Consider the following 23,056-nt stretch of genomic DNA (forward strand, 5'->3'; position numbering starts at 1 on the left):
CTGATGTTAACGCACGGCTACTGCTCCAGTCCATTCTTGCAGAGTGTCAGTCACAGCTTCTCATCTTTCTCTTACAGCTGAGATGTCCAAACCTCTGGGCCTCAGAGACTTTGACCCGAGTGTGATGGATCCACCTGTATTCAGCTGTCTTGACGGCTGTTTCTGTGATTAGCAACACTTGGAAATGTCTATGCCACTTAGCCACCAGTGGTGCTTCTTTCCACTCTTTAACTAGGACTCGGTCTCCTGGTTCTCACTTGTCCAAAGGCAGGGTCTGTGACAGCTGAGTTTCCTGTGAAGAGATTTCACAAGACACAGTATCCAGGCCACAAATTGTTCTAAATATACATCACTTTACTCCTGCCCCAGGCCGAGAATTACAAGGATAAGGAATTCTAAACATCAGTTCGAAGGGAGATAGTTGAATATCTCTCTTGGGTCTGGCCCTTATTCTTGCTAAAGCTAGTGTCAAGAGCCGCACCCATGGCATATCAGTTTCTATCACTAGCTTCAGAAGGTGTTTCTTTATTTCTCCATTCATCTTTTCAACTCGGCCTGATCTTGTTCTAAAAAATACTTTAATAACTGACCTTGTAGTTGCGGAAACGCCTGGGAACACTTCTGGCTACTTGTAACTGACATACTATTACTAAAAGATATTTAAATCTTGCCACCAGGGGCATTCCAGTGAAATCTGCCTGGTATCTCTGGAAGGGAGGATACCAACCAAAGCCTTCTCCCTCTGGCAAGTTTCTTTGTAACTCTGTTATTTGTTTTAGCACAAATCAAACAAACCTTAAAAGCTCGCTTTGCCAGAGCAAAAAGACCCACAGCAGCACATGTCTTGAGGAAGGCCTCTGCCATCCCTCCGGAGCCTCGGCACCTCCCCCATGAAGCTGCTTCAACAACTGCAAGGCCAGAGCTCTCGGCATCTTCTGCTCACCATCCCTTGCAAACCAACCACCCCCCTTTTCCTCTGCCCCACTCTCCACAACTATCTCAAGTTTTTCCAATGGAAAAGACAACCTTTCTGGCAAGGGAGCAGCCACTGGGAGCAAGGGAAGTATCCCAGAAACTTCTGGCAACAATGCAGCTTTTCGAGCTTTTCCATCAGCCAGTCTGCTTCTCCTTGCCTCTTCTGAGCACCCTGCCTGGTGCCTTCTAATGTGCATCATTTCTACCTCTTTTGGCAAATTCACCACTTCCAATAGGTGGGAGATTAAGTTCTCATGAGCCAACATCTTTCTTCTGCAGGTTAATAAACCTCTTTCTTCCCATAGTTTCTCAAATGCATGTATCATCTCATATGCATATTTAGAATCAGTAAAAACATTTACTGTCGTGTCTCGGTATAATTCACAGGCTCTCACAAGAGCATACAGCTCTGCTGTCTGAGCTCACCAGGTGGGTGGTAATCTTCTGGTTTCTTTTAATTGCTTTCCATTCATGACAGAGTATCCTGTAAATCATCTTTCTTCTATCACTTTGGAAGATCCATCAATAAACACATTTTCTTTCTCGGCCATGGGATGTCTCGCAAATCAGTCTTTGCCCTAGTCTGCAGATCTATTACTTGAATGCAGTCATGGAATTTGCCTTGGCTCCCCTTTTTAGGGCCATTTAAACAGGAGGCTGGGTTAAAACTTTCCCCGCTTTTAAATTCTAAATCTTTCTATTCTAATAAACAAGACTCATATTGCAATAACCGAGAGCTGGACATCCACTTTAGAGGCTCTCTCAGTTAACAAAGCTTTAATCTGGTGTGAAACTTTAACAATCAGATAACCCACCCTTGTCAGCTTTCGGGCCTTAGTCACCATCAGAGCTGTGGCTGCACAGTTCTGCAGACAATGGGGCCAGCCACTTGCTACCGGGTCTAACATTTTAGAAAAATAGGCAACGGGTCTCTGTGTTCCCCCATGCTCTTGAACCAAAATTCCTTTTGCATCACCCTGTTTAACATCCATGTATAAATCAAATTCCTTTTCTGTGTCTGGAAGAGCTAGGACTGGGGCATTAACTAATTTGTCTTTTAATTTCTTTTTTTAAAGCTTTGCTCTCCTTCTGGTGTCTATACCACAACATTAGGACTGTCTTGTGTTAAGAAGCTATATAAAGGTCTGGCCACAACAGAAAAGTCTTCTATCCATACTCGGCAGTATCTCACCAACCCTAAAAACTGTCATAACTCCCTTTTTTTTGGGGGTAATGGTACTTGTAGAATTCCTTGTATTCTTTCTGGATCAATACACCGTAACCCTCCAGTTAAAATATGTCCCAAATATTTGACCTTTTTCTCTACCAACTGTGCTTTCTTTTCGGACACTAAGTCTTTTTTTTTTTTTTAGCAAGAAACTTAAGCAGTTTCACAGTAGCTCTTTCAATCATCTCCTCCTGTTCCCCTGATAACAGCAAATCATCTACATACTGCAACAACTTAACCCTTGAGGGTGGAGCAAACTCTCCTAACATTTTTCTTTTGTGAAGTTTGCTCAAACAAAATAGGTGACTTTGTATAAACATGATCTAGTTCAGCAGCAAGTAATGCTACTGCTTCAAGCTAATTACATCACATTTCTTCATTTTTTAGTAACTAACCACTCCCCATCTCAATTTTTGCATCAAGTTCATCCTAGGCATAGGGAGGTGACTAACAAATAACTTCCATTAAGGAAACTCTAATATTTATAACATTTTATAACTTTTAACATTTAAAACTTTTATTAAGGAAAGAAAATAAACTACTTTACTTTAAAGTTTTCCCATAACTTCCACAGAGGAAGTGCAGGACAAATACCCAGACTGAAAGAAATTGGCCAGGAGACAAGACTCCCGTTTGATGCCTTTATTAGGATTCAGCTCTTGGGGTGGGGGGCCCAAGGAGTTGCTTGCACCACGGCCGTTCCCACACTGGCAGCTCCAAGGAGGAGGCACAATTCAGATTTGCAGCACACACTGCAGAGCTGGGGCTTCCATCCTCATGAGAGTAGCCAGGAGGCCTGTTGTTCTGGCTCGTTGTCTAGGGGAGGTCAGTCCTTTCCAGTCCTCTTTAGGTCAGGTGATGCAGGAAGATGGTTTCTAAGCAGGCTTAGGTGATGCAGGGAGATGATCTTTCATCATAGCTTGCTAGAATATGTTTTCTTGTCCTTTTATTCCTCTGTTAGCTCATTGTTTTGGTGTCCTGCATGCCTTAGTTTGCATATTACTTGGTTGCACAGCTTCATGGGACTTTCTTTGTTCTAGTGTGGCACAGCATCCATGGGAGTTGCCTCATTCTGTGGCATACCTTTCTAATGGGTCGCTTTTGTTAGTGTGGCCCAGCCGCCATGGGAGCAGCTTTGTTACATAGTAGCAGGGAAGTAAGGGAAAGGGTACAGGAATGTCTCATAAGAACCTTTAAAACACTTCAGAAACTGGTAAATAATTAACATTACTAATAACCATTGGAGTAAACAAGGGGTACAGGGTTTACAAAGGGGATAAGAACATTAACTGTACATAACTAAACACAGTATTTTAACCGGGGTGGATTTCTTGAGAGATTTTATTCATGGCACAGGCCTTCTATAGGACACTATCTTCACAAGGTTGCAGCTACAGAATTTGCTTTAGGTCCACAACAAACCACAGACTGGTGGGGGTGTTCTCCACAAGGTATGAGTTGCAGCATTGGCTTCATAACTGAAACTTGCCAATTCTGGCTTTTTGCAACAAAACATACAAAAAGCAGAGGGGTGTGGTCTCCTCCAAACTCAAGCTATTCAACTCTGCACAAAACCTCATGTAGACAAATGAATTAAATCTCTAAATTAATTTACTACAATTTTTACAATTCTTTCAGAGAAAGATGTGTTCAAACTTCTGAGCCTACAGAAGAAACTACAATTCTCACAACTCCTTTGAACGATCAAAAAATTCTTTAGACAATATTCCCCCTCAGGGATAAAAATTAAGGTGAATAGAGAGGTCTTTGTTTTTACTAAGACACACACCTCTCCTCGATCCAGATCAACTTTAAAAGTTGACAACGGCTCTAGGTTGGTGGATATAATGAGACCCTTTGACACTTAACAATCCATTTCCCTTATCTTCTGGACTTTCTCGACAGTCCAGCTGTTTTTGGCTTTTTTGCAGACATTGCCATTTTCAGTGACCTATGACAGCACACTGATCCTTTCTCAACTGCTGTTTGGCTTGGGTGTCCCCTGCTCAGGAGAGAAAGCTTCTGCCACTTCCTTGTGGCCGATCCCATCCCCTCTGTCCCAGGGAACCCCTTGGACCTTGCGGTTTTTCCCTCTTTGGCCTGAAAAAGGCCATCACCTTCACCTTTCCTCGTTGTGCTCACTCTATTTAGCACACACCATATAACAGAGCCAGTCTCTGTCCTGCCACATTGTCCAAACAGCTCCTCCCCGCTCCAGTGCTCCCGGCAGGCACAGCCGGCAGCACCACAGGCGGCCAGGGCGTCCCGCAGACTCAAAGGGCCAGCATGTTGCTGCTGAAGATGAATAGATCACACGGACACAGGTCGAGGTGTGGTGAAAAGAAGAGAGAGTTTTATTTTTCCTCCCAGGATTTATAGGCTTCTGACCACGGCCAGGGATTGGATGGTCAGGATAACACTTTCTCACTGCACTGGCCATGAGAGATGCCCATCACAAGACGTGTAACAGAAAGAATGTACACATATCTATGTTTACAGTTACTGTCCTGGGAAAGTCCTTAGAAAACTATGTTAGCAAGCTCAGAAGCTGAGTTTTCAGGGCGACACCGGCAGCTGCTGCTTTCCCTGCCCTGGGCTGGTGGGGTCAGGCACTGCCCAATGCTGAGTCCCAGCAGCCCCACAAGCCACCAGCCAGTGCTCCTGGTCCCGCACTTCTACTCCTGGTCCCTGCTTCAACATATCTCTCCACACTCCCCATTAACCAATTCTGTTCCAGCACACCAACACAATCCATCCATCCATCCGCTGTTGTCAAAGACTCCTTCTTGACTCCCCTTATTGCCCCCCCAGGCGTGGATTCTTGAGATCCCTTCTAGTTCTAGGGGGTGATATGATATGCTGCTCCTCTCCCCCTACACCACTGTTATTCTCAGGTGGAGCTGTAGGAACAGCATTTCCCTGATCCCTTTGCTCTGGAAGGTGATTATACAGGGACCTGCAGCTGGCCTTGGATCATCTGGTAACACTGGAGGACAAGATGGGGGAAGGTGCTGAAAAACATTTTAATCTTCACTGTTTTCTTCTTCCCCCCCTTTTTCCTCTTCTCCTTTTTTTCTTAACACATAGATTTCTCCTGTTGTTTGTTTAAACTATATACATTCCCTTTCAATCCATCTTTTCCAATTCTCCTCTAGATACTTTCACAGAACTCAACACAAATGAATTCTGTTTTCTAAGGTGGCCATATAAATCCATTTGGCAACTTATACTCTGGCCATACATAATAACAATATTTTACCACCATCTCCATAGTTACCTCTGTGTGAATGCATAATCTGTCCCAAGATTTCAGCATTCTCTCCAAGGGACTCTCCGAGGGTATTATGGGATCATCATTCCTTTTGCCGAGACCCCTTCCCGGCTGTACCCTTGCAACCCTCCATGGGTGCCCTGTTTAGCCTGTGCTACCCTCCATGGGTGCCTTCCCAGGCTTGCCTATGCAACCCTTCATGGGTGCCCTCCCGGGCTTCCTTCCCGAAGATCCCATTTTACTCACCGGTGAGATTTTCAGTCCTCCTTCCCTGTGGACTCTTCACGGACCCCCCTGGTCCGCCACTCATAAGTCTCCTGGACAGTCTCGGGAACCCAATCAATCGCCCGGTGCTGGCCACCACCAAGGGGAGCTGATCACCAAATCAGGGTGAGGTGCACCTTCAGCTCCGCTCTCTGCCTGCCACCCCGGACAGTGGAAATATCCCGGACTGGGCCCCCAAAAATTGTCAGGAAAATTAATCCACAAACGCCAGAGGTTTATGTCCAAAAGGGAGACAGAGGAGTCCTTTTATTTTATTCGAATAAAGGGAGAGGCCATGGGGCATTTCCCTGGGGTCTCTCAAATTTTTGGAGGGCGCAGCCTCCTTTTTATTCTAATACTTGGCTGCTTGTCCCTTCTCTCTTTCCCCATAGGCTGAGGTACTTGAGAGGTTCAGGCTTCCTGGAACGCCTGATACCTGGGATACTTTCCCCCCTGCCCCAATGCATAATCCCTTCTTAATTCTTAACTTTTGTGGAATTCATGATGCTCTTTCAGTGCCTCTTTCATCTTTTAGTGGAATCCATCCCATTGTTTCTCTTGTCTTTCACTGATAGCTGCATCTTATCAGCAGACCCACAGCTTGTTTGTAAAGACAAACCCATCATTCCTCTCATACAGGAACCAACAAGGAAAGCTTATGGAGTCCCATCTCCCCTCCCAGGGAGCAAAGCAGCAGGATACATCCTTCAGAGGAGAAAGAGGGGTGTCTGAGCTGCCATGAGAAAAGACCTTACTCCTGGCCCACCCATGTCCTAGGAGAGGACATTCTCCCTTCCAGAAGCTGGGTTTAAACAAGCACTTGGTGCTAATGGGAATCAAATGGATTGGTTAAAACCAAACAGCAGCAGTTCCCTAGTGGATGTTTTGAAAGTAAAAGGGCCAAGCTTTTGATCTCTGCTTTCCCTCCCACCTCAACTGTTTGGGGTTAGGTTTCTTTCTTTTTGTTTCCAGAATTTTGCCCCGTAAGTTGCTAGGAAACACTGATGATTGGGGACTTAAGAAAACAAAAGAAGTGGCCAAGCTCAGGGGAGGAGGGCTTCTGGTTGCACTTGTCTTATCAGGGAGATTCACTCAGAGGGGCAGAGATACCACGAGAATTGGGTTGGGGGAGCTGCTAGCACTCTCTCACCTTCGGAGGAGGATGGCTGGAACTGCTGCTCGGGGGAGGGAATTTGCTGCCACTGCCAGAGCTCAGCCTGGAGCTGCTTCTTTTGCCATGGGGTGAGCCTCTGCTCGTGAGAGCAGCCACTGAACTGGGACCTTATTAACACCTACCTCAATAAAAGAGGGACTTTTTCACCCTCTGCTTGGGTGCCCAGGATCTTGAGCTCGCCTCTCCCTGCCCTGCTGGGAGCTGGGCTGCCACTGCCGCACCCCCTGGTGTTTCTTCTGAACTGCTCCAAGTTTTCTCTGCACTGCAACCCCGCACACCCTGCCTGCTGAGACGTCCTGCAGTTCCAGTTACAACCGCGGAGCTTCTGATACATCTCGTCCACTCATGTTCTGCAACCACAGGATCATGTCCAGAGAAGCTACAGTTACTGGGAACCAACATGGGACAGGAACGAGACAGGCTTCTGTTCATGAAACCATTTAGTCAGCATGGGAACAAACTCAGATTCAGAGACAGAGAGCTCCGAACAAAGGCAGGGTGAGGGGTGTTGAGGAACAGAACTAGGGTGGAGTTTAGGGTCAGGGACCACTAGAAAAACAACAAGGGAAAAACTCCAGGGGCTCAAACTTGTTATAAATGCAAAGACAATTTTGGGATAAAATCAAAAAGAGAAATTTATTAATAAACAGCAAAGAACAACAACGAGAGAAAAAAAACACAATAAAAATGGTCAGCGCAGCGCTGGGTGGACAGGGTCTACACCGGAGGTGTAGGGTTCCCAAATCCACGTCTGAGCGCTCTCAGGCTTGGGGTTTTATAGGGATTTTAAGTCCTCAGGCTAAAATTCCAAGCAGGCTCCATTCACCAAGTGTTCTTGATTGTCCGGTGAATGGATTTCCTGGCTTGGAAAAATAGACCTAACCAGTGTCCGGACAGAGTCTCCTCATATGTAAAGAGACTCTGTATGTATTTTAATTTGGGTTATCAAGGCAGAAGTGGTGTGATCCGGGATTGGTGCCGATGGAAATCTCGGCAGAGTCTTCCCTTTTGTTTCCAGTGATTGCATCTCCAACACTGGTCTGCCAGGTGGAGCGTTCAGGACTAGCGACGGATACTTTTTCTGAGGCTTGTCTTTGTCGACCTTGATTGTTTCCCAACAGAGATCTGCAGGGACGTTGGTCAGGTCCGGAGGTGGGTTCCTCCTCCGAGCTAGTTCCTTTGTTTTCTTGATGGCTCTCGTCCTGTCTATTTTCTGAGCTAATGTTCGTTATCTGGGTGTTGGCTGCAATCCATTGCCTTTGGAGGAAAACTCCCGGCCAGGCTTGGAGAAAGGGTTTATGTACATCTTTGGATTTTATATTATTTTAACACATATACATCTTATTTATACCTTTACGAATTTTTATTTACAAATAATTTATTACAGTCCCCCGCCTAATATATTATCCTATTAAAAATTCGTATTCAATTGTTATTTGGAGAGGAATACTAGTATTCCTCTGTATCTTCTTTATTTTCCTGAGTTAACATGTGTTTGGTTTCGAATTCCTCTAATGCTTTGATTGCATTTTTGCTTTCTTTCTCTTCTAACTTCATTAGTTTAGAAAGAAGTGTGGTTTGTCCTTGGGCTTTTTCTGGGTCTATTGGGAGGGTGGCAATCTGCATTCCTTGTACTACCGAATGTATTAATCTCATCAAACAAGGAATCAAACAAGGTAGGAAGACTACTCCGGCAACCGAACATCCTATAAAGAAGACTAGCTTTTTCCACCAAGCCCCCTGTCCAAAAATTTGATCTCACCAGGAGGCTTGTAAAATGGAATTCCACTTTTGGACTGGCACATGTGCCACCTTTTTTATTTCGGCAGCTAGTCCCTTTATAGTTTCTCCATAGTCATCAATCTCCATGCAACACTCGGACTCATTATATCTACCGCACACTCCTCCCTCCTCAGCTAGCAAATAGTCGAGAGCTAATCTATTTTGACATACAAAAGCTCTCATCTGTGAATGCTGTTTCGCTAGGAGTTCTAGGGCTTCTGAAGTGTGGTTTGAGACTACCTCTACTACAGCTTGTAACCTAATAAGCCGATTGAGGAGGTAAATGGGGGTTCGGTAACCCCAGCTGCCGTCATTTGCCCAGGTAGCGGGCCCATAATACTGAATGATTCTTTCGGCAGGCCACTCCTCCTCTTTCCACTTTTAGTTACCTCCAGCCATCGGTAGTTCTCGTTTCAAGTCCCTCTTTTGCCGGGCCAATGTTTCAAAGAGGGGAGCACCTAAAGATTTACTTTCGTCTTTAGGTAATGTAAAGAAAAACGGCCGAATTATCCCAAGTGTGCAGGATCCTTTCCATTTCTTTGGCAATTCACTGTATGCTTTCTTTCCGCATATCCAGTAAATCCCGTCCGGTGCCTCCCAACCTTTGTTTGATTTTGCCGGATCCTCCCAATAGTCCCTCAGGCCTACAAATGCATGGAAGGGATTTGCCCCCTGGATTTTATTCCAACAGAGTCCAATTATGTCTACCCATTCACAGTTATTTTCCCGAGAGTGGCTCCAATAACCCTCGGGTGGTTCTGGTTGCCAGACCTTCGTTTTTTTATCTGAATTTACCGTGAGAGTGTTTACACACGGGGTGTATCTTACTAAATCAGTAAATTCTTTTCCCTCCCGGCTAATGCAAAATGTTCCAATTATTCTTTTGTCAATTACCCAACCCTCGGGTCTCCGTGTTGTTTTAGATAATTTTAATCCAGTCCATTTTAGTAATTGTTCCGGGGTTAATCCCTCTCCCTTCCATGGCCATCTTTCGGCCGATTTCAGACCGCCACATATCCAACAATTGGACAAGCCTAATTCTGTGGCGATTTCTTGCATTAGATCTATAAATAAATTTTGGTTGGGGCTGGGTAAATTCCAGCTGTTGTATTGTTTTTCTAACTGCTCGTATTGCTCACTGAGGGAACTTAGCCTTTCCTGTTCTAATCTCCTTTTCTTGGTTTCCATTTCTCGTTTCTTTAACTCCAGGGTTAGTTGTTTTATTTTACTTTCCGGGTCTAACTCTTCACTGTCTTTCGAGAAACAGAACACTTGATCAAATTGCAGACACACTCGATCATCATTATTCTCTAGCAAGTCTAAAATTATAGGTTCGTTATTAAATGACATTTTAGTTTCGTGTTTTAAGTTTCTCCCCTCCCAATACATTTTTCCACCCATTGTGCACGGCTTTAAGGTTGCTTTATTGTAGCAAATAGGGTTGACTCGGTGATAAGCTATAAAAGTGGATTGTCTCTTTCCCCCAATCCAGACAGTCTTGTTACACTGTCCGCAGACCGAAATTGGGGGAACCCCCTTCAACTCCCTTTTGGTTCGGAGGTGATTTGTTTGACTCTTTTGTTCTCCCGAGTTCTGAATTTGTTTTTCCGTAATACTTGCTCCTGGGTTGGAACACCAAATCTTTCCCTTTAATTTGCACAAATTTAGTTGGGTATCATTTAACCAGCATACCCCTGCGTGCAGTTCTGGAGGACAAACGGTTAACGGTTCGGTTTTTGTGGCAGCTTGACACTGCTCACACTTCCCCGTGGGGGTCACCCCCGGGGGCGCCTCGGGGTTCATCCCCTTGGCCAAGCACATGGCTAGGCTCAGGATCATCAGGATTCCCCACCACTGCATCCCTCTGCCTTGACCTTCGCCCGTATATAAGCATACGGTGGGGAAAGCCATCTTCTCGGCAGCAGGGACTGTCTTCAGGGGCCCTTGAAGTCCTGATGGCAAACCTTCGGTTAAAGGTTGCCCACCGAGACGCCTTAACCTTGTCAAATCTTCACGGTACTTTTATTGTTCGCCGGCACTCGACTACCAAGGGTTCTGCCTTGCAGTCAAGCTGACCCCTCAATCCTTTTCGATAGAACAGGAACCACTCAGGAGAGTCAAGTTCCAGCAGGCCCGTCCGGGTAGCAAGTACTAGGAATCGATCGGTCTGTTCTAATTCTTTTTCAAAACATTTAGTACATAAGCCCCTTGGTTTACGCCCTCTTAAACAGTGAGTCACCCAAATTTGCTTGCAATAAGCACATTTGAAGTGAATAAAAGGAAAGCAATAACAATCAAAATTTGTACAACTTATCCGATCTTCACTCATTTGTGTTGCCGCCGAAGTTTGATCTTCAATTCTCCCGGAGGGGTAGTAACTTTCCACTCGGAGGAATTGTAGTTTGAGACTTTCTTTGCTCGAGAGGAGTGTGTCCAGCCTTTCTCTGCAGTTCGAACCGCTGTATCTGTGGTCAGGAGGACGAGGAACGGGCCTTCCCAGTGAGGGCTCAGGGGAAGCTCTTTCCACACTTTGATCAGGACTTTATCTCCTGGTCGAATTTGATGAATGGGAAATCCAAGAGGGGTACTTTGAGGAATCAATCCTCTTCTCCTCAGTTCCTGCAAGTTTTTATTTATAGAAATGAGATATGGTTGCAGTTGCACATCCTCAATTTGGGGATGTGCCACTGGCATTCCATGCTTATATGGCATTCCATATAGCATTTCAAACGGGGACAAGCCGGTTTCAGAATGTGGCATGGTTCTAATATTCAACAGTGCCAAGGGGAGACATTTGGTCCAGGACATTTTTGTTTCAATTATTAGTTTGGACAGTTGCGATTTTAAAGTCTGATTCATCCTTTCTACTTGTCCCGAGCTCTGAGGATGCCAGGGGGTGTGATATTGCCATCTTATCCCTAATGCTTCCGATAATTGTCTAATAATTTTTGAAGTGAAATGAGTGCCTTGATCCGAATCAATATGATCCACTATCCCATATCTTGGAATTATTTCCTCAAGTAGAATTTTAGATACTGTTTGGGCTGTCGCTTTTGCTCTGGGAAAAGCTTCTACCCAATGTGTCAGCTTATCCACTATTACTAGTAAAAATTTATTTCTACCAATTTTTGGTAATTCTGTGAAATCTACTTGGATTCTTTCAAACGGCCGGTACGAGAGGGGCCGACCTCCCCAGTTTGATTGTTTAAAATTTGATCAATTTACTTTTTGGCATATCACACATCCTTGCACCTCTTGTTTTGCAAGCTCGAAGATTCCTTTACACCCAAAGAACTTTAAAAATTGTTCAGCCAATGCCCTGGTTCCCCAATGCGTCTGTTCATGTAACCTTTTGAGTATTCCCTTTGCTATTCCCTTTGGGACTAGCTCCCTCCCGTCTGGTAACCACCATTTTCCTTCTTTCAGGCAGCCTCCTACCTTTTTGAATTCTTCCAGCTCCTTCTCCGACGGAAGCAAGGAGACTTCTGGTGGTTCCCTTGGGACTATCTCAGGAATACTTACCGTCAACAAAGCCGCTCGTTTAGCTTCTTTGTCTGCTAGATTGTTCCCCCTTGTGTGGAATTGCCACCCCGTTTGGTGTCCCCTTACATGAACAACCGATATCTCCTGTGGCTCTCTGACTGCTTCTAAAATCTGCCTGATTATTTCTTCGTGTATTAAATCTTTTCCTTTTGTGTTAATCAACCCCCTCTCTTCCCATATTTTTCCAAAAGTATGCACTACTCCAAATGCATACCTTGAGTCGGTGTAAATGGTTCCCCTTTTACCTTTCAAGCCCTGAAGTGCTAGTAGGAGAGCAAATAGCTCGCAAGCCTGGGCCGACCAACTTGCTTTCAGGGGACCCGATTCTATGGTTTGTCCTGTCATGCCATTTATGATGGCATATCCTGATTTTCGTTTCCCTTCCACCATTCTCGAGGAGCCATCAATGAACCATTTTTCTCCTCCTTCTAATTCCTGATCCTCCAGGTCAGGCCTCACCTTCGTTTGCAGTTCTACTGTCTCAATGCAATTATGAAGCAGCTCACCTGTTGGTTCTCCAAACAAAAATTGCGCCGGGTTTTGCGCAGCAGTTGTTTTTAGTTCCAAGTCTGGTGAGCTGATTAACATGGCTTCGTACTTCAGAAGCCTTGAATCAGTTAACCATTTTTCTGCTTTTTGTTGTAAGATATTCCTTACATCATGTGGGGTGAAAACTATCAAAGGAGCTACAAAAGTTACCTTTTTAGCTTCCCCGACCAGCAAGGCTACTGCCACAATTGCCTGCAGGCAAGTAGGCCAGCCTCGACTGACTGGATCTAGAATTTTTGACAAAAATCCTATAGGCTTTTTCTTTCCTGCCCATTCCTGGGTCAGAACTCCCTGTGCTGTTTGTCCACTTACGTCTACAAACAGCTGAAACTCTTTATTTGTGTCCGGTAAGGTTAGTACTGGGGCAGTTATGAGGGCATTCTTTAATTCTTGAAATTTAGTTTCATCCTGTACTGTCCATTTCAATGTGTCAGTGTTTAATCTTTCATACAGAAATTTTACCTTCTCACTAAATCCTTCAATCCACTGTCTGCAATATCCCAGGAGCCCTAAAAATTGTCTAATCTGTCTTTTTGTTTTTGGGGCAGGGAGCACGAGAATTCCTGCCACTCTCTCAGGGTCTAATTTCTTTTTCCCCTGAGATATCCAGTGTCCAAGATATTTTACCTCGGGCTCTGTGAATTGCAGCTTGGATTTTGATACCTTCAATCCTTTCTGTCCCAGAAAATTCAATAAAGAAATCGTACTCTTTTTCACCTTCTCTTCCAATGCCCCAGCAATCAATAAATCATCTACATATTGCAGTAATTTTGTCCCCTCCTCTGGAATAAATTTGGTGAGTAGCTGCTCCAGAGCCTGTCCAAACAGGTTTGGAGATTCTACAAACCCCTGTGGGAGGACAGTCCACCTTAGTTGTTGCTTTCTGTTGGTGTCCGGATCTTCCCACTGGAAGGCGAAGAAGTTCCTGCTCTTTTCATCTAAAGGGCAGGTCCAGAAAGCGTCTTTCAAATCGATTACACTATACCATACATCCTCCGGTGAGAGTCTGTTTAGTAAAGTATAAGGATTCGCCACCACCGGAAACCTGGTTCGGGTTCTAGCATTTACTGCTCTAAGATCCTGAACTAGTCGGAAGCTCCCATCCGCCTTCTTTACTGCCAGGATGGGGGTGTTATGTTGGGACATGCAGGGTTCGAGGGTACCCCCTCTGAGAAGGTCATCGATTACTAATTTCAAACCCCTTCTCCCTTCTATCGGGATGGGATATTGCTTGATCCTTATCGGATCCTCTGGGTTCTCTATTTCAATTTTGATGGGAGTAATATTTAACTTCCCCACCTCCCCTTTCGAATGCCACACTCTGGGATCAATTTCCCTTTCATCTTTTGGAGTCAAATGGAATATCTTTATTACCAATTCGGAATTCTTCACAACAATATTTATACCTAATGCAACAATCATATCTCTTCCTAATAAATTGTAATCAGCTTCTTCTACTAACAATAAATTTCCTAAGCATATTTTATTTTGTGATTCAATTTCCACATCTTTGATTACAGAGACCTTGAAGGGATCTCCCTTAGCACCAATTACAACTACCTTTTCTTTACTTGCCACGCATCCCCTGGGTAATTTCTGCAGGGTGCTTCTTTCAGCTCCCGTGTCAACCAAGAATTCTATTTCTTGGCGATGGGGACCCACTTTCAATTTTATCAAGGGCTCTTTTGCTGTTACCGTCCGCACCTGAAAAAGCCCAAGACTCCCCTAGTCTTCTTGAAATACTTTTTCATCTTTTAATTTTTGTCGACAGTTCCGTTGAATGTGTCCTACCTTCTTACAGTAAAAACACTCTGGAGGATCCTTTCGTGGAGCGGAACCGTCTTTTTGAGACTCTTGCTGCTTTTTCGGCGCTGTTTTAAACTTGCCCTGTGCCTGTTCTTGTTTTTGAGCCTCTTTTACTGCGGCCACTAATATTTTGGCCTGGAGTTTCTGTTTCTCATCCTCTCTCCTCATGTAAATCTTTTGAGCTTCCCTCAGAAGCTCTTGGAGACTTTTCTCCTGCCACCCATCAATCTTTTCTAATTTCCTTCGGATATCTTCCCATGATTTTGCCACAAATTGGGTTTTGAGCAAGACTTCCCCCACCGGAGAGCTGGGATCAGTCCCAGAGTAAATCTGCAGACTTCGTCGCAATCTCTCTAACCATTCGGTGGGTGATTCTTCCTTTCCCTGGCATTCCCCAAATACCTTACTGATATTTTGACCTCGGGGAACCGCCTCCCTTATTCCTTGCACGATGATATTTCTTAAATCAATCATGCTTCTCCTACCCTCCTCCGTTTGGGCGTTCCAGCTTGGGCTCACGCTAGGCCATTTCTGATCGCCTGGCGTCCCCTGCGGGTTTCGCCGCTCCCAGTCTCTGATACCAGCTTGTTTAATCATTTCTCTCTCTTCTTGACTAAACAGTGATCTCAGGATGGCCATGAGATCCTCATATGTATAAATACTACTACCTAAAAACTCATCCAATCTTTCAGCCACTCCAAACGGATCGTCTAGCAATCGCCCCATCTCTTTCTTAAACGCTCGCACATCCCCTGAGTTAAGGGGTACATTCACAAACCCAATTACTCCAGGGGCAGTTGGCACTTCCCTGAGAGGAAACATTCGGTGTCTATTCTCATTCTCTTCCCACTCCTCACTCATCAGCTTAGATTTAAAACGAGTCCTACTCGCAGGAGGGGAACTGGGGTTTTTGAGGGTCTGTTCTTTTATTATTGGTGTAAAGTCCGTTGCCACCAGGTTACCGTGAGGAATTCCCTCTGCTAAATTTGAGGGACCTGGCTGCGGCAGTCGGACGGGCAATTGTGGATAGGGTGATCCCCGACCTTGCACCACCATAGACTCTGGAGAGGCTGCGGCAGCTGCGGTCTCCACAGGCGGGGACAAAGGGGGGGCTTCCGGAACCACTGCTGGTGCCGACTCCCTTGTTCGCGATGTGGGTGCTTCACCCGGTTGCCCTGGGGAACCCGTGGGTGCTGACGGCACCACTTGATCCACCGCAGAAGGTTCTGCCGGCCCGTGGTATGGAGGGGGTAAATGATCAAGGGGTTCCCAGGTTTCTGTCTTTGGTCCACCTTTTAGTTTCATTGGGAATAGCCCTACTCTGGCCGTTAACCAGAGCTTGGCATATTCCTTCTCCTCGGAGTCCGAGGGAACCTTACTCTCCACATAAGAGAGTAATTCGTTACATGTCCACCTTTCAAATGTTCCTAATATCGGCCAAGTGAGATGGGTTCTCAGTTCCTGCCCACCCCAAACCTCAGCACAATAATAGATCATTTTTGCTTTGGATTTCTTTTTCCTTTCAGGGCAATTTTCCCAATATTTTAACATCCATCCCAAAGGACTTTCTGGTGGGATGTCTAACAACTCCTTCGCTTTTTCGGAAGGATTCTTTTCCTCACCTTTCTTTTGTGATTTACTTTTTCTCTGCCCCATATTTCAAACAAAAATCTTACCTATCCTGCGTTGTGTTCGTTCTGCTTTTTTTCCCAGGAAAATCAAGGTCTGCCAATACTCTCCTCTCGGTTAGCTGCACCGGGGTCCTCTGTCTCGATTTTCCTCTGGACCTTCTCTTAGGTCCGGTGGCTGAAAGGGTTTACTAATTCCCGAGCTCAACTGGACGTCCTCTTCCCCTTTCAGCCCTTTGTGATCGGTCCCCCGGGACTCCCTTTAGTCCCAGGCTTTACAAACGTGAAGAGAGAGTCTTTCTCACACCGAATCACTTCCTCCGCGGCCGGCCAATTCCCTCGCGGGAGGATGGAAACGCGGCCTTGGAGTCCGCTCTCGCTCCGTGATCAGATCACGTCTCACACACGCTTGCCCAATCACCCGCTCAACCTCACAATACTTACAGCAATTTTCTTGCGAGGATGTCTTCGTGCACTGTCGACTTTTTATGAGCTACCAAGCCGCGGCTTTTCTCGAAGGCTCCGTGCCTTCCCGAGCTCCTCTGGATCCGTTTTCTCTTTTATTGTGGTTTTTACCCCAGCCTAAATTTGGTTCGGATGTCGGAGCGAACTGCGGAGGCTCTCGGCTCCCCAGGCCGCCAAAATCAGCGGGGGTACCCGACCTGGATAGCGAGGTTCTCCCACAGTTTTCCGATCCGAGTCACGGCACCAATCTGTTATAAATGCAAAGGCAATTTTGGGATAAAATCAAAAAGAGAAATTTATTAATAAACAGCAAAGAACAACAACGAGAGAAAAAAAACACAATAAAAATGGTCAGCGCAGCGCTGGGTGGACAGGGTCTACACCGGAGGTGTAGGGTTCCCAAATCCACGTCTGAGCGCTCTCAGGCTTGGGGTTTTATAGGGATTTTAAGTCCTCAGGCTAAAATTCCAAGCAGGCTCCATTCACCAAGTGTTCTTGATTGTCCGGTGAATGGATTTCCTGGCTTGGAAAAATAGACCTAACCAGTGTCCGGACAGAGTCTCCTCATATGTAAAGAGACTCTGTATGTATTTTAATTTGGGTTATCAAGGATGAAGTGGTGTGATCTGGGATTGGTGCCGATGGAAATCTCGGCAGAGTCTTCCCTTTTGTTTCCAGTGATTGCATCTCCAACACTGGTCTGCCAGGTGGGGCGTTCAGGACTAGCGACGGATACTTTTTCTGAGGCTTGTCTTTGTCGACCTTGATTGTTTCCCAACAGAGATCTGCAGGGACGTTGGTCAGGTCCGGAAGTGGGTTCCTCCTCCGAGCTAGTTCCTTTGTTTTCTTGATGGCTCTCGTCCTGTCTATTTTCCGAGCTAATGTTCGTTATCTGGGTGTTGGCTGCAATCCGTTGCCTTTGGAGGAAAACTCCCGGCCAGGCTTGGAGAAAGGGTTTATGTACATCTTTGGATTTTATATTATTTTAACACATATACATCTTATTTATACCTTTACGAATTTTTATTTACAAATAATTTATTACAAACTCAATCAGAACTCCTGGGCCGCCCCTCACAAGGGGTCTGGGGTGGGGCAACTTCATCCAGGCCTCACACGGCGCATCCCCCAAAGCAGGAGGTCAAAATTCACACTAGCCAGGCTTACAGCCCTGGCTCCACTTTAACAATGCTTATCTGAAACTAAATCTTTGCTTCTCTGAAGCACCTCGCAACAGTCCACCACTCCAGGATTTTTTATCATTCCTGCCATTCCAGCTTGCTGTTTCTGAGAGTCCTGCTGGGGTACTGGGATTAGCTGCCCCTGTGGGTTTGTGGAGCAAGCCTCTCTTCCATCCCTTCCCGTCTTGGTCAAGCCACCATTACCACGTGTTCCCCGAGCTTGCACCAGAGCACCTCCTGCAGCCACAGGGGAATCATTGTACCTGCCCTGCCCAGCGGGAGTCACCAGCACCCCTGCCGACTGTGAGCATCACTACACCAAAGGGGAGAGTGCCTGCGGCTGAGAAGGCTGTCACTGGGTCCCTGGTTCTGTCTGTTGTTAATGACATAGTTGTTGTTTGCTTGCCTTATTATACATACTAGTAAAGAACTGTTATTTCTATCCTCATATCTTTGCCTGAAAGCCCCTTAATTTCAAAATTATAATAATTATAATAATTCAGTGGAATTCCATTCCAAGGGAGGCTCCTGCCTTCTTTAGCAGACACCTGTCTTTCAAACCAAGACATCAACCTACCAGAGCTATGAAATAAACTCTCCTTGTCAATAGATTTGTCCCACTTTTAGACAAATGTGTACTGCAGTGAAATAGGAGTTTGTCCCAGCATTTCCAGTTGGCTCCAGTCAGCACCCTCTTGGTGTGGAGATGTGTGAGTTGCTGGTTTTACATCACCACTGCATCACAGCAGTTTAACCCCTGTCATCCCCTGAGCAAATTCACTGGGATGCATGTGGGAACTGTACTGCTCAATGCTTTCAGCCCTCAAGAGCAATGAGACAGCTCTTGATCCACACACCATTCCTGCATGGAACAAGAAGGAAACAGAAATTCTTATCTTGCACATGAGATGTGATCACATCTAGGAAGAATCACATGTTGCAAGTAGCTACAGCCATGGATTGAGGTCCTGTTGAAGCTTGGAAATAAAACACAGAACCTTTCCAAACAATGTTAAAATGATAATAATCTTTAGGCATCACTATTGAAGCAGGAATGAACATCTTCGAGGTCACCAAATCACTGCATAGGTGGGAAATGGGATTGCAGATACCTGGGTTGCCTTTAAACCTCCTTCCAGTGATAAGGAAAGCAGAACAGAACAGCATAGCCTTGGAGAAGTAAACAAAGGATGTAACTTAGGCAAACAGAAGTAATGCAAAATACAAACAGGATGCCAGCTCAGCTCTGCAAGGTTGACAAGGAAGAAGTTATGCAAAACAGTGATATTGCACTTACTCAAAAGCAGGGGTTAAGGAACAGTCACCTAAAACAGATGTTGAAGATAGACCCCAAAAAAACCTTATAAGGATGTAGGAGACGCTTTCTGGGGTGGACGGTCTGAGACACAGCAAAGACCTCTATAATCGAGTTAGGTGTTAGAAGTTTATTTCAGGGTGTGGGAGAGAGAGAGAGAGAGAGAGCCTGCTATGAGCCAACAGATAGAGCTCAAAGCAGGCTCGGAGAGAACAATACAAAAAGGGGTAAAATATGAATACATGAGTTTAAGACTTAAGATTGCTAATAAAGAGAGTAACAGAACAGAAGTGAGAGAGTCGGGGAAAAAGAGCAGTAAGAGTGTAGAAAGTGTGAGGCAAGAAGGCTAAGACAGTGTAGCAAGAGAGAAACCAAGAGAGAGAACTCTCTTTTACAATTACTTCTATAACCTATACATTTGAATATTCTATTCCTTTACTAACCAATCTTTCTAAGTATACTAATACAGTAACATTTGTGTGCGACCTATAGAAATCGCTATTTTTGCATATTTTTAGTTATCTCAGGGTCCTTCAGACCTTTCCTTATAAGGCTGGGAAGAGGGGTCTCAGCTTAGTTTTATTGCAGGAAAGAATGTGTTCTGGCATACCAGCCCAGTTTCTTTGAATTATTCAAACTGTGCTATCATTTGTATTTCTTCCTTAGCCTTTCTGGCTAAAGAGTCAAATTTATAATTTCTTTCTAATTCTACATTCCCAACATAAGGACTTCCAATAAGGCATGTATCTATGTAAAATAAAGTCAAGGAAGTGGAGATAGCTAATGAATATATAATCAGTGTGTATGATAAAAACTCTCTTGACCCAATGCTCAAGACACTCGACAGGAGGAAGGATGCCCTGAATGCCCAGTGTGCTGCAATAAAGAATACCTGCTTTCTAATACTCAGAACTGTGTTAGGAAGCTTCTCTCTGGCCAATTTCAGTATCACCATCCCTGTATGAGCATGTTGATCACAAAAACTGTGCCGACCTCCAGGCAATTCTTCCCTGAAAAGGGCTGAGGATGAGTTTGCTGATACAAGTGAGCAACTTCATTGCCTCCCAGGAAGGTAGCCTTGGTAAAGCATGAGAAAACACTGCTTTTTTCTTGTAAAGACTTCAAAATTGTTCCTTGTTTGTGCAAAACTCAACTCCACACTGTCTGAATCACAAAATATTTTGATGTGGACGAGACCCACAAGGATCAAGTCCAACTCTAAAACGAATGGCTGTCTTGATGGGATTAATGTGCACTGTGCACCAGTGTCAACTAAGGCTTCATATTTCTGTGGTTCTGATGTACCAGGCCAACGAATCCACACAGTCTAAAAGACACGGTTTTCTTTAGCCTCTACCTCGCTAGAGGCAGGGCCCTTCTAAGCCTGGTTATTTTTCTTTCTCTGCATATCTGTCTTGGAGGTTCTTTTAAGGGGATCAGACATGTCGTCATCATCATCATACTTGGCAGTTTGGCTACAGGCTACTGGAGCCACTTTTTTTTTGGTGGAACTTCTTCTCTGAGTCTTGCTGTCTTCTTATTCATGCACTCATTTTTCCAGAGCAGCAGTAGATTTTCTATCTCATCTTCATGTTTTTTCCACAGTCAAGCAGGAAGAACTACAGCTCAGCTCGTAGCTTTCTCTTCTTATCTGAAGAATTTCTACGTTGAGTACCAGGACTTCTGATCTGTATTGCCAAGTTTGGAGAAGGTCCTCTTAAATCTCTTTCCTGCTTTTCTTGTGGTTCTCCTCTATCTTGTCTACTAATTTCTGGAGATGTGTTTCCACAGCTGCCATTCTTGCATGTATGGGGCCATGCACGGCATCTGCATATGCTCGGAGCTTTTTCACCATATCAAGCATGGTCTCCTCCCTGTTAGCCCGCTTCATCATTGCTAAAGCAGAAGTGTATTCTTGTGGCCCAAGTCGTACAAGTTTTTGCCTCATCACAGATGTACATGGTAACAAGTCTGGATTTTTAGTGTTTACGTCATCTAAGAAAACAATCTCTACCACTGCCATTTTTCTCAAGCATTGAATCTCTTGTTTTATGGTCTTCAAATGAGTTTGCTGTATATAGAGATCGCCTGCACATAGATATCTTTGTGCCACACTTTTTAAGACTCGTTCTCAGAGACTATAAGGGTCAGCCCCCTGTCACCCTGAAAACTCAGCTTCTGAGCTTGCTAACATAGTTTTCTAAAGACTTTCCCAGGACAGTAACTGTAAACATAGATATGTGTACATTCTTTCTGTTACACGTCTTGTGATGGGCATCTCTCATGGCCAGTGCAGGGAGAAAGTGTTATCCTGACCATCCAATCCCTGGCTGTGGTCAGGAGCCTATAAATCCTGGGGGGAAAAATAAAACTCTCACTTCTTTTCACCACACCTCGACCTGTGTCCGTGTGATCTATTCATCTTCAGCGGCAACATCTGGTGAACCCCTACGTGTCTTGCACGTGTGTTACAGGGTACTGTCTAGCCTGTGGCTATGGATGGTTTTGGGCTTTCTCTTACGGAGGGCCTAGTTTTGGAGATATGGCTTGCAGTGCTTGATCAGAGAGGGGTTGATGTTTCGTATGCTGACTTTCGGCAATTGTGTGAGTATGGGAAAATTGAGGGGTTTTTCCCTGTGGTTGAAGCGATTTTTTCGCAGTCGGCTTGGGAGGCTTTAGGCGATTCCCTGATCGAGGCTCTGCTGGTTGGTTATGAGCCCCGGGTGCTCCGGCTGCTGGGGATCTGGCGAAGGTGCGGCGGTGTTCTGAGGTCAGGTCCCGAGGTCGGCTCCCCCGGGATTGCTGGGGCCCCTGGCGGGTTGAACGGGGCCGCCGCGGGACCGGTGGGCGTGACCCCGCCTCGTCCCGCGCCCCGGCGGTGTAAGCCCGGGGCGGGGTTGGATCCCTGCCGGCAGGCTGTCCGGGGTGCCGCGGACCCCGGGAGTGTAACCCCTCCTCGGCCGGCGCCCCGGCGGTGGAAGCCCAGGGGGGGGGTCGCCGCCTCCACGTGCCCTCCCGGCACAGACCGATGAGGGGCTGCCTGAACGGGGGGCCGCGCCGGCCCTGGGGGGTGTCTCGGGGTCTGTCCCGTGTCCCTGCTGCGGCTGGGCCGTGCCCTGCCCCGCGGTGGGGGACGGGCCAGGGCCAGGCTCCGCGCCGGTGGCCGCGCACGCCTTTCCAGCGGAGGAGCGGCCGGCACCGCTTCTTGGACCTTTCGCCCCTGAAGAAACGCTGTTAGGGGCGATTCCGAGCGCTGCCCCCCCCGCGCCGGATTCGTGGGGCATGGGGGCGGGTTCTGCGAGTGGTGCCGACGCCGGGCCAGGTTCTGCCGGTCCCATGCTGCCGGATTCCCATGCCTGCTCCCTGGCAGCTGAGCAGGACGGTGCCACGGCTTCGCAGGCTGTGCCTGTACCGGCGCCTCGGTCCTTCCCGGCGCTGGAGGCGGGCTGTGCTGAACTGCCTCCAGCCCCCCCCGCCTCGGGTTCCCGGGCATCGCCCGAGCCTGCAGCTGGAGCGGGCCCTCCCCCGTCGCCTCCTGCGGCTGTGGCATACCAAGGTCCTGCGCTGTTTACCACTGGCTCCGGTGGTGATGCGAAACCGGTGGCCTTGATGGGCCAGGGGTCCCAGGCTGCTGGAGCTTCTTCAGCTGGCCTGTGGACCTTGTCCTCCTGTAAAATGACTGTGCAGCTGAGCGTATCAGGCATTCCATGTGCTTCCAAATGCTTTGGTCCAGTGGGTGGGACCGTGAGTGCTCTTCTTGTGGCATGGTTGAACACCACTGCTCAGGGCATCATTGTTCACCTAGGGGACGTTGATTCGGATTTCCTGGGGTGCATTTCTTCCATGGGTTCCACACTCACCCCTCCTGTTCCTAG

General features: G+C 46.3%; 1 protein-coding gene across 1 annotated transcript; it reads right to left on the reverse strand.

The window, feature by feature from the left end:
* Positions 1-21,891: 21,891 nt before the first annotated feature.
* On the reverse strand, positions 21,892-22,731 carry LOC131592113 (basic proline-rich protein-like). Its single transcript, XM_058863390.1, has one exon. It carries the CDS (start codon positions 22,729-22,731, stop codon positions 21,892-21,894), a length of 840 nt encoding a protein of 279 aa, XP_058719373.1.
* Between the last annotated feature and the right edge of the window lie 325 nt (positions 22,732-23,056).

Source organism: Poecile atricapillus, chromosome W (assembly GCF_030490865.1).
Source record: "Poecile atricapillus isolate bPoeAtr1 chromosome W, bPoeAtr1.hap1, whole genome shotgun sequence".
Taxonomy (NCBI): Eukaryota; Metazoa; Chordata; class Aves; order Passeriformes; family Paridae; genus Poecile; species Poecile atricapillus.

Bases quoted from the DNA above. Each gene is read 5' to 3' on its own strand.
- LOC131592113 (XM_058863390.1), bottom strand. From the start codon at position 22,731: ATGCCACAGCCGCAGGAGGCGACGGGGGAGGGCCCGCTCCAGCTGCAG.